This window comes from Oncorhynchus clarkii, chromosome 7 (genome assembly GCF_045791955.1).
Source record: "Oncorhynchus clarkii lewisi isolate Uvic-CL-2024 chromosome 7, UVic_Ocla_1.0, whole genome shotgun sequence".
Lineage (NCBI taxonomy): Eukaryota > Metazoa > Chordata > Actinopteri > Salmoniformes > Salmonidae > Oncorhynchus > Oncorhynchus clarkii.
The window spans coordinates 63,769,836-63,782,823 of NC_092153.1; the positions used below are offsets into that span (position 1 = coordinate 63,769,836).

Sequence of the window (12,988 nt, forward strand, 5' to 3'; positions counted from 1 at the left end):
CTTTCAAAAACAAGGACATTTCTAAGTGACCCCAAACTTTTGAACGGTTGTGTATATAAAATTTAAAAAAACATAGTAATAAAACCCAACTTCAAAATATTATATTTATTTAATATAATTTGCGAACAACCCTATAGGCTATTTGTATGAAATTGTCATTAATAAATAAACAGCTTTTTTCAAATACAATCTAGGGCTCTCTAATTTAATTTAGATTAGTCATTAACATTTGATTTAGGCCTAATAAATAACACAATATGGTTGTCTAAAAACACCTGGACCAGCAGGTCATGGCGAGTAGGGATCCAGCATTCATGTCATATTTGACTTTTTGTAGCAGGTTAGGAGAATTTACGCAGCAGGTTAGGAGAATTAATGTAGCAGACTATGATAATTAGGTTAAGGTTAGGTAAAGGGTTGTGGTTAGGGTTAGCTAAAATGTACAAACACAAAAAAAACTTTTGAAATTTGTTTAACAAAGGCAGGACCCTTCTAGCCATGACCGGGTCGGCCAGTCACACTCCCACTGCAGTTCAGCAACACAGCAGTGGAAAGAGATATTATCAAACTGATGTTCGACAATCAAATTCGATATGTAAATAAACAAAATTCGTTAATTAAGGCTGGTTCATTGAGAGAAAGCTTATTTTACAATGCTCCTGTGAAACGAAGCCCCCACCATGCCTTTTTCAAGATCAGAAAATATCTCCCTCTTACAGTTCTTATGGATGATGTTAATGTTATGCTTATTGTAATTTGAATTATCGCGGGGTCATGACTTGTGCAACAACTCTGTGCCTGGTGACTTCAACTCTCCGATGTGAATAGTCGGCAACGATGTGTTGTTTCCAAATGTTACTGAATAAGCTCAACTGAAGTGCACCAATTGCGCATGATACACATCATTACTCTAGTCTATCAATCCATTCCAATCTTCATACTATTAACATGCATTGCTGGCCCAAAACCTAATATACTACATGACACAGAGGCGGCATATGTTGATCTTGCTTAGGGTGGCAGTAGAACTTCTAGGATCGGGCCTGACGAATACAAGAATTTGCCTCTAATTTACTTGCGTGAGCCACTGCTGTTGGGAAGTCAAAACTGTCCAACTCCTTGGAGCACCCTGCCACGTTACTTTGTCCTCAAGAAGGCGTGATCTTGAGGCAGTCTTTACTCTGTTTTGGAGAAAGAATCCCCTCACACTAGAAACATGGATAATCAACACAATCTTCGTAAATGTTTCCCAGTACACTTAGCTGAAGTCCCTTATGAGGACCTTATGTCTTTTGTGTGAGTAAAAATAGAAACACACACCAGACACTAATTTCCAAGCAGCTTGATGATTTATTAGCCTATGAAGCATATTTGCCTTTGAAGTTGAAGCCTATATACTGGTATTTCCATCAATTAATAAAAAGCATTCTTTTGCAATGGATTTTTTTTAGGACAATTTGGCTGGCAACAATTTTATTTATTTGCTTTAAAAAAATGTTTCGGGCTAAAAGACAGCATTTACCGGCTAATGGAAACCCTGCATCACATGCACCTCAGATGTAGGCTAGCGTTGTAAATATGCCCCATGAACCAGTTGCAGTGAGGAGATGAACACAAGCACAATGAGGTGGAAGATGGTGACCTCTTCAAATAACATTTTCAAACTGGGAATACACTTACTTTCAAAAGTTACTCTTCGCTTCTCTGTGAGCAGAATAAGAGGGAGAAAAAAAGAGTTCTAAAAGTGGCTAGGTGACAGCAAAAGATAGCAAGGAGAGCAAGAAAATTAGAGCGAGAGAGAGAGCAGGGGCTGTAGGACTTACCCTCGGGCGTGGAGCTCTCCTTGCAGCGGGCAGAGCTGGATGGTGCCAGTAGAATGCTGGGGTTGGGCTGGAGCTCAGTGGACTTGACGATGGCTGACATGAGTATCTGCTGGCGGGCAGAGGCAGGCGTGGCCGGAGCATGCTCTGGGGCTTTGAAATGGGCCGCTGGGGGGGAAAGGGTAACACCTAATCAGTTGTACAACAATGTGTTCAAAGGAAATGGGTCTTCTGCATTTAACCCAACCCCTCTGAATCAGAGAAGTGCGGAGGGCTGCCTTAATCGACATCCACGGTGCCCGGGGAACATTGGGTTAACTGCCTTGCTCAGGGGCAGAATGACAAATGTTTACCTTGTCAGTCCGGGGATTCAATCCAGCAACCTTTCGGTTACGGGCCCAACACTCCTACCCGCCAGGCTACCCGCCACACCCAGGGAGGAAGGCAGGGGAAACGTTAGCCTTTGGGTACATATCTGGTACACTTCGACACACCAGAAATGTTGCTTCATGTCCCCATCATCAATATACAATGACCGTGTTCAAATACTTGAAAAACGTATTCTCACTTCCCTGAATTAAGACATCTTTCCACTGGACTGCTCTCCCCAATATTATGTTAGATCAGTGAGAAGTTCAACGAAAGGACAGGATACAGTCCAGGATTTGAACCAAACACTATGACAACCAACAGGGCATATATTCCCTAACAACTCACAGTAAGAGTGCTAATCTAGGATCAGTTTAGCCTTTTAGATCATAATGAATAATATAGCATGGACAGGGGGGAATCTGATCCTAGATTAGCACTCCTGCTCTGAGAGGCTTTATGAATATGGGTCTAGATCCTGCAAAGATCCTGCAATAGGTTGTTGGCGACACCACTCTTACCCTCTTCTCTTAGTGATCTCAGCTCTATCCTCATCTTCTGCAGAGCCTCCTCCAGGTCTGAGCAGCGTGTCCTCTCCTTCTCCAGGGCCACCTTCATGTCACTGTACTGCATGGGCAGCGCCGGCTGAGCCTGGGCCCCAGATCCCCCAGCTCCGTTCCCATTGGGCCCCAGCTCCTCACGACGACGCCCAAAGATACCCTGTCAGGAGAAAGAGAGGGTTAGACGGAGCTTCAGAAAGAGTTAGCATCACTCTCACACATAGTAACATTACAATGTATTGTCTCTGTTTTCATTCTCATTGACATAACTTACTTTTTATTTTTTACATTTGAGTCATTTAGCAGTTGCTCTTATCCAGAGTGACCTACAGTAGTGAGTGCATACATTTTCAGATTTGTTCCTACTGGTCCCCCATGGGAATTGAACACACAACCCTGGCATTGCAAGTGCCATGCTCTACCAACTGAGCTACACAGGACCACGATAAATGAAAAAGCTGTGTGTAGTCAGTGACCTCTGGAAGAAAAATAAATATCTGCTTCTATACAGACTCTGCCATTTACCACATTTCCAGCACTAAGTTCTTTCACCTTCTTTTTCTTGGTGGGCAGGTCCATTTTGGCCTGTAGAAAGTCAATCAGTTTGGTCTGCTGAGAAATGGTGCCCTCCATCTTGACTTTCTCATGAGAATAGACAGCCTGTGTGCGGTGGGAGAGGAGCAATATCTCAGAATCAGCCTCAATATAAGAGTACCAGCTAACATCTCAAACTGAACTAGCTGTAGCAGCTGCGTTCCAGCAACTATGGCGGATGTGTGCGTAATCTGGGTCATATTCTTTTGGGAACACAACAGAAAACTTTTCAAAGTGTTTTGCCACAGAAAACGAAAATGAGCGTTTCTTATTGGACAAGACCACGTAGTCCTTCCCTGTTTCAGTACGTTCGGTGCGTAATGAATACCTCCCAGACCAGGCCAGTACAGCTCAGCTTCGCAGTGTAATAACAGTCTAAGTGGGAGTGAGCGTAATGTCACCTGAATGTTCTCCAGCTGGTACTCCAGGTCAGTCCTCTCAGTCTTCAGCAGGTCAGTCTGGTCCAGAGCATCCTGCAGGCCCTGGGTCAGACGGAAGATGTGGCTCTTCTGTAGGTCCATCTGCTGCTGCAGCTTGCCTTGCTGTGGTGGGCAGATCACCACACAAACACACATCATTCCAAGACAAGCTAAAAGCTATTTTGTTAACTCTTTATTTTACAGTCCTATCTCAATGGGGCTCGTCTTCACAAAAGGTTTCAGAGTACAGGTGATCTAGGATCATCAGCCCCCCTATGTCCATGTCACCTTATTCATTATGATTTAAAAGGCTAAACTTATCCTAGATGAGCATTGTGGGGTACTTTCTACCTCATCCATTAGCCTCTGCTTCAGCTCCCTCTCTGTCTCCAGTTTCTGCTGCAGGGTGCGGGCGTTCATCTCCAGCATGGCGTGCTTCTTCTCCAGGTCATTCAGCTGACAATAAACATTCAGATTCAAAATGTGTGTAAAATAATCATAATAATAGAACATGCCATTTAGCAGACATTTTTATCCAAGTGCCTTACATTGCATATTTATTTTTGTATATTTGACCCCAACAGGAATCAAACCAACAAACCTGCCGTTGCTAGTGTCACGCTCTACACAAGACTCACCGTATCAGAGAGACTCTCAGCCTTCAGTCTCTGTTCTTTCAGAGCTTGCTGCAGAGACACGATCTCTGCCTTGTGCTCCCTGACAGCTAGCTCCACTGCCTGGCGAGACTCGGTACTGCGCTGGTCTGCACGCAGCCTGAGCACACAAACATAAAATTCACCGTGTGTGCACAGCTGTGTGTTGGTAGGAAGCTATGTTTGTATGATTAGTCTGTGAGATGGCAGTGTGTGTTTTGTGTCCTGGCCTTTGCGAATGTCAATATGACATGAGCACGTGTGTATGTACTATGTATGGGTGTCTGTATGTATGATGGTATGGGTGTGTATGACACATGTGAATTTGTGTACATATTAACGCTTGTGCGTATAATGCCTGCTCATGTTACGTGTGTGTATGATACCCGGCGTGCGTGTGTGTATCTGCCTGTTCTGCTTCTCTTTGTCCATCAGGCGCTGCATGTCTCGGGTCCTCCTCTCGGCCTGATTCTTCTCGTCCTCCAGGGCTCCCCTCCAGGCCTCCCACTGTCTCTCCTTCTCCAGCAGCTCATCATTCAGACTCTCCAGCTCCACAACCTGTTCCTCCAGCATGCTGCATGTCGTCTTCAGAGTCTCAATGTTCTACAGGCACACCAGTCACTTGTTTTATTTAGTTTTTAGGTAACTAGGTATGCCTTTATGTAACCAGGTAAATCATTGAGAACACCATCTCTTTCGCAATAACGACCTGATTTACTTGTCGCTTCCTATGCTGAGTCTGTATACATCTCAAGCCCAGCTAGGGCTGGGCGGTATACCGTTAATTACTATATACCGTTATTGATGCATGGACCGGTTTGGGTTGTTACTTTACCTTCTATAACGGTTCAATTAAGGTTGTCCCGTTGGGTGTCAAACACCCGGCGTTGAAACAGGTTATGTCATTTCGGCGACAGGTGTTTATGTTTTTGGATTCACCGGAGCAGACTTTAGAGTTATCGTTTAAAATCAAGTATGACAATAGAATGTATATGGCTTATGCTAGTACGGGTAGTCAACTGTGTTTTGAGTGTGGGGATATTGGTCATAAGCGACATGCTTGCCCGAAAAGGGAGAAGGCAGAGGGAGGGGCGCAGGTGGTCATCGTAACGCCTGGGCCCACTAATGTAGGGAGAGATGGACCGACAGCGGTAGAACAGCCACAAGCACCTGTTGCTGAGGAACAAGTTATCAGTGTTGAGGGCACGGAGTTGCAACTTGTATTAGAGGGAAATGTTATGCAGCAGAAAAGTATTGTTGTAGAAGGTAAGGATGTATCTGAAGAGCCAGTTCCTCAGACTGGTGAGCAGGTGCCCAGTACGAGTGCTGGGGTAAAGGAGGGGGTTCATGTGGAGCTAGGCTCCCAGGTAGTGGAGGAGGTGCCCAGTACGAGTGCTGGGGTAAAGGAGGGGGTTCTTGTGGAGCTAGGCTCCCAGGTAGTGGAGGAGATGCCCACTGCGAGTAATGGGGTACAGGAGGGGGTTCATGTGGAGCTAGGCTCCCAGGTAGTGGAGGAGATGCCCACTACGAGTAATGAGGTTCAGGTGGGGCTAGTCTCCCAGGTAGTGGAGGAGATGCCTGGTACGAGTGATGGGGTGCAAGTGGGGAGTGTTGAAAGGGATGTGGTAGAGGGGAGTCAGTTGTCTGTGGCCTCAGCTGAGGAGGATCAGGAGAAAGATATGGATATCTCTTTTGATATGATAGCAGCTGGTGAGGACTCAATTTACGATCTAGAGAAGGTAAATGGTTTTCTGGATCAGACTTTTAGGAAATCTGTCAAATTGGCAGATTATTTTGATGTTGAGAAGTTTGTGAGGTCAGCTGTGATGTTACAGAAGACGGCGGGGTTAGACCAATTGAGTGAGAAGAAGCGGTTTCGCTTGAGGAAATGTGTTACTGCTGTTGCAGCAGCAAAAGGTGGTGGGAAACGTGGTCAGGTTAATAAGAGAAGATTAAAACAAGGATGAGGATCATGCTTCATAGGGTGTCTTTTCTCTTTGGTTTCTCTGTGGTTTCTTCTGCTTTTCTTTTCTCTTTTCTATACGGAGGTACTAAGGGTAGGTTCTCTCAATATTAATGGGGGAAGGGACAGAAATAAGAGGGCTTGGGTATTAGAAGTAATAAAACAGAAAAGGCTTAATGTAGTTTTCCTACAGGAGACACATAGTGATGAGGAAAATGAGGTTGACTGGGGTATGTGGTGGGAGGGGAAGCATATACTCAGTCATGGTACTAATTTCAGTGCTGGGGTGGCAATCTTGTTTTCCTCAGATTTAGGGGGGACTGTGGTATCTACAACAGAGATTGTCAAGGGTCGAGTTTTATTGGTCATTTATTGGTTTTTTAATTTTTAATTTTTCATGTTTATGCTCTTAATGAGGGTACAGAGCGTATTGCTGTATTTGATCAAGTAAAGGAAACATTAAGACAGTGTGACCAAGAGGGGTGTATGGTTTTAGGGGGTGACTGGAACTGTACAGTGGATTTTACTGTTGATCGCACCGCTGAAGAACCTCACCTGCGGTCAGCCACTTGCCTGTCTGGCCTATTAACTGAGTTTGAGCTTTCTGATGTGTGCAGAGTAAGGAATGCAAAAGTTAGGCAGTACACATGGCTAAAAGGTTGTATGTATCTGAGCAATACTGTAGCAGGGTTGGAAAGTGTGCCATTACTCCTGTGGGTTTCTCTGATCATCATATTGTTACTGTTGATATTCACTTGTCCTGTCCACGAAGGTCATCACCTTACTGGTATTTTAATGTTAAATTGTTAAATGATGTCATGTTTTGTGACAGGTTTTTGTTGTTTTGGGAAAAATTGAGGTTTACAAAAGGGAATTTTGAGTCCTTGAGACAATGGTGGGAGGTTGGGGAGGCCCAAATACGAGTATTTTGTCAACATTATACTGCTCTGTCTCAAATTGAAGTTAAAGAGACTATCAAAGCCCTTGAACAAGTCTACTGAATTGAAGCTGCTCACTAAGAACGACCCTGGACTAGTCATGAACTTACAGGACAAGAGACATAAACTGAGGTCGTTTCTGCATGAAAGAGTGAAGGGTTCCTTGATTAGGTCTCGTTTCGCTTCGCTCAAGGATATGGATGCTCCTAGCGCGTAAAAAAAAAACCTAGGACAGTCGACATTGCAACGTAAACAGATGGTTGCCTTTTTCTCCCTGATGGGAAGGTGACCACGGATGACAGTGAAATGTGAGGATTGTGACTCTCTGTGTACTGAACAGTTGTTACACGGTCTTCCTCAATTGGGACCTGAGCAGAGAGTCGATTTGGACTCATTGACATTACACTGCAAGAGCTGTCCAAAGCAGTTATGCAGCTTTCAACAGGCCAAGCCCTTGGCATCGATGGATTACCATCTGAGTTTTATAAGCACTTTTGGGGGTCTATTGGGGAGGATTTTTATGAAGTGGTGTGTGAATCCTTTCATGAGAGTTCTCTTCCTGTATCCTGTCAATGTGCGGTGCTTTCACTGTTGCCAAAAAAGGGGGATTTGGCTCTCATAAAAAATGTGAGAACTGTTGCTTTGCTGTGCGCAGAATACAAAATTGTTTCTAAATGTCTCTCAAACAGGTTGAAAGAGTATCTGGGATTGTTGGTTCACAAGGACCAGTCCTACTGTGTACCTGATCGCTCTATCGTTGATAACTTGTTTCTGATAAGAGATGTTTTAGACATTTGTAAACTGTCTGATGTAAATGTGGGTGTACTTTCTTTGGATCAGGAGAAAGCTTTTAATCGTGTGGACCACCAGTACTTGTTTAAAACGATGAAAGCCTTTGGGTTTGGGGATGTTATTTTGTCTTGGATGAATTTACTGTATGCTGGGGCCTCGTGTATGGTGAAGGTGGGGGGTGGTTTGAGTTGCCCCATCCCTGTCCAAAGGGGCATCAGGCAGGGATGCCCAATTTCAGGGCAGTTATATAGTCTGGCGATTGAACTAATGCTTTGTTTTTTAAGAGCGAAGCTTACTGGTTTCTCTGTACCAGGTGTAATGAAGGGTCCGACTATAGCACTGTCTGCGTATGCAGATGACGTGACAGTTTTTATTACAGGGGGTGAGGATGTTAAGGTTCTCTCAAACGCTTTAAAGGTGTATGAGGGGGCCTCCTCAGCTAGAGTCAATTGGGGAAAGAGTGAAGCGCTGTGGGCAGGTCAGCTTCAGATGGGGTCCACTCCACGGTTACCAGGGTGGCTTCAGTGGGGCAGAGATGGGATGAAAAAGAAAAAGAGCTGGGAGGGTGTAGTGGAGAAGGTGTGTGCCAGACTGTCAAGATGGAAATGGTTGCTGCCCCAGCTGTCTTATAGGGGAAGGGTACTGGTAGCTAATAATCTTGCTGCCTCTACCCTGTGGCACAGACTAATGATTTTGCAGCCACCAAAGGGTCTGATACAAGAGCTTCAGAGGACCCTTGTCAATTTCTTCTGGTCTGGACAACACTGAATTAAAGCTGCAGCCCTGTACCTGCCACTGCACGAGGGTGGGCAATGATTGGTGAACATTTCCTCTAGAATCATGGCTTTCCGGCTTCATGCAGCCCAGAGACTGTTGTACAGTGACGGTTCTAGCTGGGTCGACACAGCCTACACACTGATGAGGAGAGCGGGCTGTTTGGGCTTAGACAAGCACATTTTCCTCTTAAAGCTGGAGGGGCCTGGCCTGACTCCATTTTATCAGTCTGTTATGCAGGCTTGGAGGGTTCTTGTCAAATCCCGTAAGGCTTGCACGCCACCAGGGATGTGGCTTTTTGAAGAGCCTCTTTTTTATAACACTGCCATCCAGTCCCGTGCTCTGGGTTCAGCCAGCCTGCGTTCATGCCTGTTAAGCGTGGGGTGTACCAAGCTGGGTCATCTGATGCGGCGCAGGAGCAGATTGTTGGAGAAGCTGGGAGAAAGAGCAGGGATCCGATCATCTCGCCTACTGAGGAAGGTCGTCGCTGAGGTCTGTGACTCCTTGCCAGTACTTCATCTGCAGTTTGTGACTGACACTTCCAAATCTGATCGGTGGAAGGAGGGTCTGGATTATGTGTTCCCTGCACTGATTGTTAGTGCTGTGGTGGGGGCATTCGAGGAGGACGTGGGGATGCTGCTTTCCTTCGATACCCTGGAGCTGGGGGAGTTCAAGGAGGTGGGAAAGAAGGCCATGTACAGAATATGTGTAAAGGTGTCCCATGCCTCTTCCCTGGAAGGGGTAAAATTGACGAGGTGGGCGGGTGTGCTTGGTCCAGGTGCCTCCCCAAAAGGATGTTGGCGATCATTATACAAACTGCCTATTGATAAGAGGACAGCTGACCTCCAATGGAGGATAATACATGGAGACATAGCCACCAACATGCATCTGGTACACCTGGATCCTACTGTTGGGGAAGGGTGTCCATTCTGTGCTGAGTCTGAAACTCTTGCACATCTGTTTTTACAGTGTCCCAGGTTTGCCGGGATGATTGACCTGATCACTAATTGGTTCTCAGTGTTGAGAGAGGTTTTCTCTTCCCAACTGTACATATTCGGGCCAAAGTACAGGTTCAGTCAAAAGGGTGTAGTTGTGTTGCTTAATTTTGTGTTAGGGGCAGCAAAATTTGCGATATGGAAGACCCGAAAGAACAGTATTCGAGGACAGGGGTCTGTGGATGTGGTGGGAATGCTGGAGGGAATGTTGGCAGTGGGTTGAGTTTACCTATTATAAACTTGTCAACAATATTGATCTGTTTATGAGTATATGGTGTATTCAGAGGCTGTTGTGTTTAGTTACTGTGGAGGAGGAATTGGAGTTGTGTTTTTAATTGATGTGTAACTATGGTTTTGTATGAGTATTTATGTGTTGTGGGCTCCCAGACCCAATAAAGATGATTTCAAACTCTCTCTCGAGACCGAGTCCCACCCCCTGTCACTCTTGGAGCGCATTTGTTGTTGCTTGACAACGAGACACTTTCATTCAGTCTGCATGGTCAATGCAGCACATGCAACAATGTTGTTTCCAATTTGATCTTATTATAAATCCACAAGCGTTCCATACTTACAATATTAGTTTGTGAGCAAACGTAGCAAGCTAATACGGAACATCACTTTGGTTCCTACCCTGTCACAATAACTCGTCCATGGCATTTTCATTCATTCATATGTCAAGCAACACTCTATTCAAAGTGCCCACTATTATTTATATTCTAACTATATAATTATAATAAACATTATATTTCCATGATTCCAAAAGTTCACCCAAGTGTTTTGGTCTAAATCGCTATTGCAACATTTCGTTAAAAATAAGGCCTAGTATTTTTGTCCATATCGTGGCAGTGTGGAAATGATCTGAAATGAGTGCAGGAAATGCAGAAATGTATGGAAATGCAGGAAATGATTTTAGGTTGAATTGAACAGTATAAAACAATCAGAATGGAGAAAGACCCATTGAAATCACTTAGAATATGTGTTGCCACCCTAGGGTCACGCACTACTCATAAAGTACATTTAGAACTTTTGTTAAAACATAAATACTGTAAAAAATGTGAAAAATACCATGATATGATATTTTGGCCATATCTCCCAGCCCCAGGTACATCTGTTCTTCAGTCATTGAACGTAGTATCACAAACATTCAACAAACATTCAGGAAGTTAGAGAGAACAAATGATGAGCAAACGTCTGTCACCTGTTTCTGGTTGTTGAGGTGCATCTCTCGGTCGGCAACCTCGCGGCGGAGGCAGTCCACGTCCTGCCCCAGCTGCAGGCGGTCGTCCGTCTCGTCCGTGGCCTCATCCAGCTGCTTGGATAGGTAAAAGTTCTGTCGGTTCAGCTCGGCGTTCTCCTGGCTCAGCTGGGTCAGCTGCTCCTCTAGGTCTGTTATCACCTGATGGGGGGGGGGGGGGGGAACACACACAACTGAACAGAACTCAATAAGTAGTAGTGTTTTATTGCTTTGCTTGAACGCACAATAAAGTCAACATGCTATACCACCATTTCCTGCGTTTAGAATTTGTTGGAATTCCACTTACTGAGCAACTGTCTCTCAGGGCATCAAACTTGCGTTGGATTTCATCTCTGTGAGCCTGAAAAAACAAAAAGGATTATGAGTTTGATTCCTGGGGCCATCCGCGACTGAAATGTACTCACACATGACTAAGTCTCTTTGGATAAAAGCATCTGCTAAATGGCATATATTATTATGTATTATTATTCTTGACCTCTGGTGTGATTTACATGAGGCAGGTTGGTTGTGTATGTGCGTGTATGGCTGTGCAGGTTGACTTGTCTGGTTGTCCTGCCAACGTCCTCTCATATCCTCTCCTACCCTGAGGGCGGTGATCTCCTCCTCGGCCTCGGCGGTGGTGTCCTCCAGCTCTGTCTTGGCCTGCTGCAGCTGGCTCTCCAGGGCATGGCGTGCTGCTTGCAGCCCACTGATCTGGGACTCCCGCTCCTGCAACGACAATGTCAGCTCCGTCACCTGACGCTTGATCTCCAGCTTCTGCTCATCGTGCTCCAGGCCCATCTAGAACACCAAAGGTTAAAGGGTCAGAGGTTAAAGGGTCATCGCTTTGCTTTGGTTTTTATAATACATGGGTGTGGGTCTAATCAAGTATTAATTGTTTCTTTGGAACAGAAAAGTTGCTTGAGGTGATGTATCACTTGAAACAGCAACTGAAGTTGCATGCAAGTAGCTTGGTGTAAATGTCAGCCAAAGTCAACACTTTTAGGGCTGGTTTCTCAGACACTGATTAAGTCTGGTCCTGGCCTAGAAATCACTTTCAATGGAGATGTTCATGGTTTTTAGTCCAGGACTAGGCTTAATCAGTGTCTAGGAAACCAGCCAATAAAGTCTTATTGTTGCACCATACAAGTGGCCCCATCTCCTTTCCTCTGGATCCTCTCCCATTTATCAAATTTCCCCTCTGGGGATCAATGAAGTTTATTCAATTCACTTCAACTCTGACCTCTCTGAGCCTGGTCTCCATCTCCAGCAGACGGCTCCTCTTGCTCAGCTCCTGCTGGTTCATCTTCTCAAGGTGCTCCTCCAGCTTGGCGTTCTGGGCCTCCAGCTTCCCCGCCTGGGACTCCAGATAGAACTTCTGCTGCCTCAGCTCCGAGATCATATCCTCCTGGGCTTTCCTGCCACACACACACAGAGAGAGAGAGACAGAGAGAGACACAGAGAGAGACAGACAGACAGAGAGAGAGAGAGACAGACAGAGAGAAAGAGAGACAGAGAGAGAGAGAGAGACAGAGAGAGAGACAGAGAGACAGAGAGAGAGAGAGAGAGATAGAGAGAGAGAGAGAGATACCATTGAGGTTTCAACCCAAAATGCATTGTTTGGGGATAATAGTAAACTTATTTGGCATTATATGCAACTTTGGTTCTCTAAAGGGATGGCATGAGGGTTTAGTTGGGTGTGGAGTCCCAGTTGAAGGCCACCATACTCACAAATTTTTCTGGGTGTAGATGCTACTGTTAGCGGCTAGCTTGCTGGCCTCGGAGAGCTCGGCGATCCGTTGTTCCAGATTCTTCATCTTGGAGTCCATAGCATTGATAGTCTGGAAAAAAAGGAAGTGCATCACACTTTGATGTAA

At 45.2% G+C, this 12,988-nt stretch overlaps 1 protein-coding gene and 1 non-coding gene across 2 annotated transcripts in view; both read right to left on the reverse strand.

Annotated features, from left to right (window-relative positions):
* LOC139413665 (citron Rho-interacting kinase-like) overlaps window positions 1-12,988 on the reverse strand; it is a 49,206-nt gene that overhangs the window by 20,869 nt on the left and 15,349 nt on the right. Inside the window, exons 12-24 of the mRNA XM_071161302.1 lie at window positions 12,843-12,952; window positions 12,355-12,529; window positions 11,715-11,912; window positions 11,419-11,472; window positions 11,076-11,273; window positions 4,825-5,018; window positions 4,401-4,536; window positions 4,114-4,218; window positions 3,745-3,885; window positions 3,302-3,436; window positions 2,711-2,909; window positions 1,824-1,988; window positions 1,681-1,704 (exon numbers count right to left, since the gene is read on the reverse strand). Coding sequence (XP_071017403.1) covers window positions 1,681-1,704; window positions 1,824-1,988; window positions 2,711-2,909; window positions 3,302-3,436; window positions 3,745-3,885; window positions 4,114-4,218; window positions 4,401-4,536; window positions 4,825-5,018; window positions 11,076-11,273; window positions 11,419-11,472; window positions 11,715-11,912; window positions 12,355-12,529; window positions 12,843-12,952 — 1,834 coding nt within the window. The remainder of the gene's footprint in view (window positions 1-1,680; window positions 1,705-1,823; window positions 1,989-2,710; window positions 2,910-3,301; window positions 3,437-3,744; window positions 3,886-4,113; window positions 4,219-4,400; window positions 4,537-4,824; window positions 5,019-11,075; window positions 11,274-11,418; window positions 11,473-11,714; window positions 11,913-12,354; window positions 12,530-12,842; window positions 12,953-12,988) is intronic.
* On the reverse strand, window positions 3,116-3,191 carry trnaa-ugc (transfer RNA alanine (anticodon UGC)). The gene has a single exon. It is a non-coding gene; the product is annotated as a tRNA-Ala (tRNA).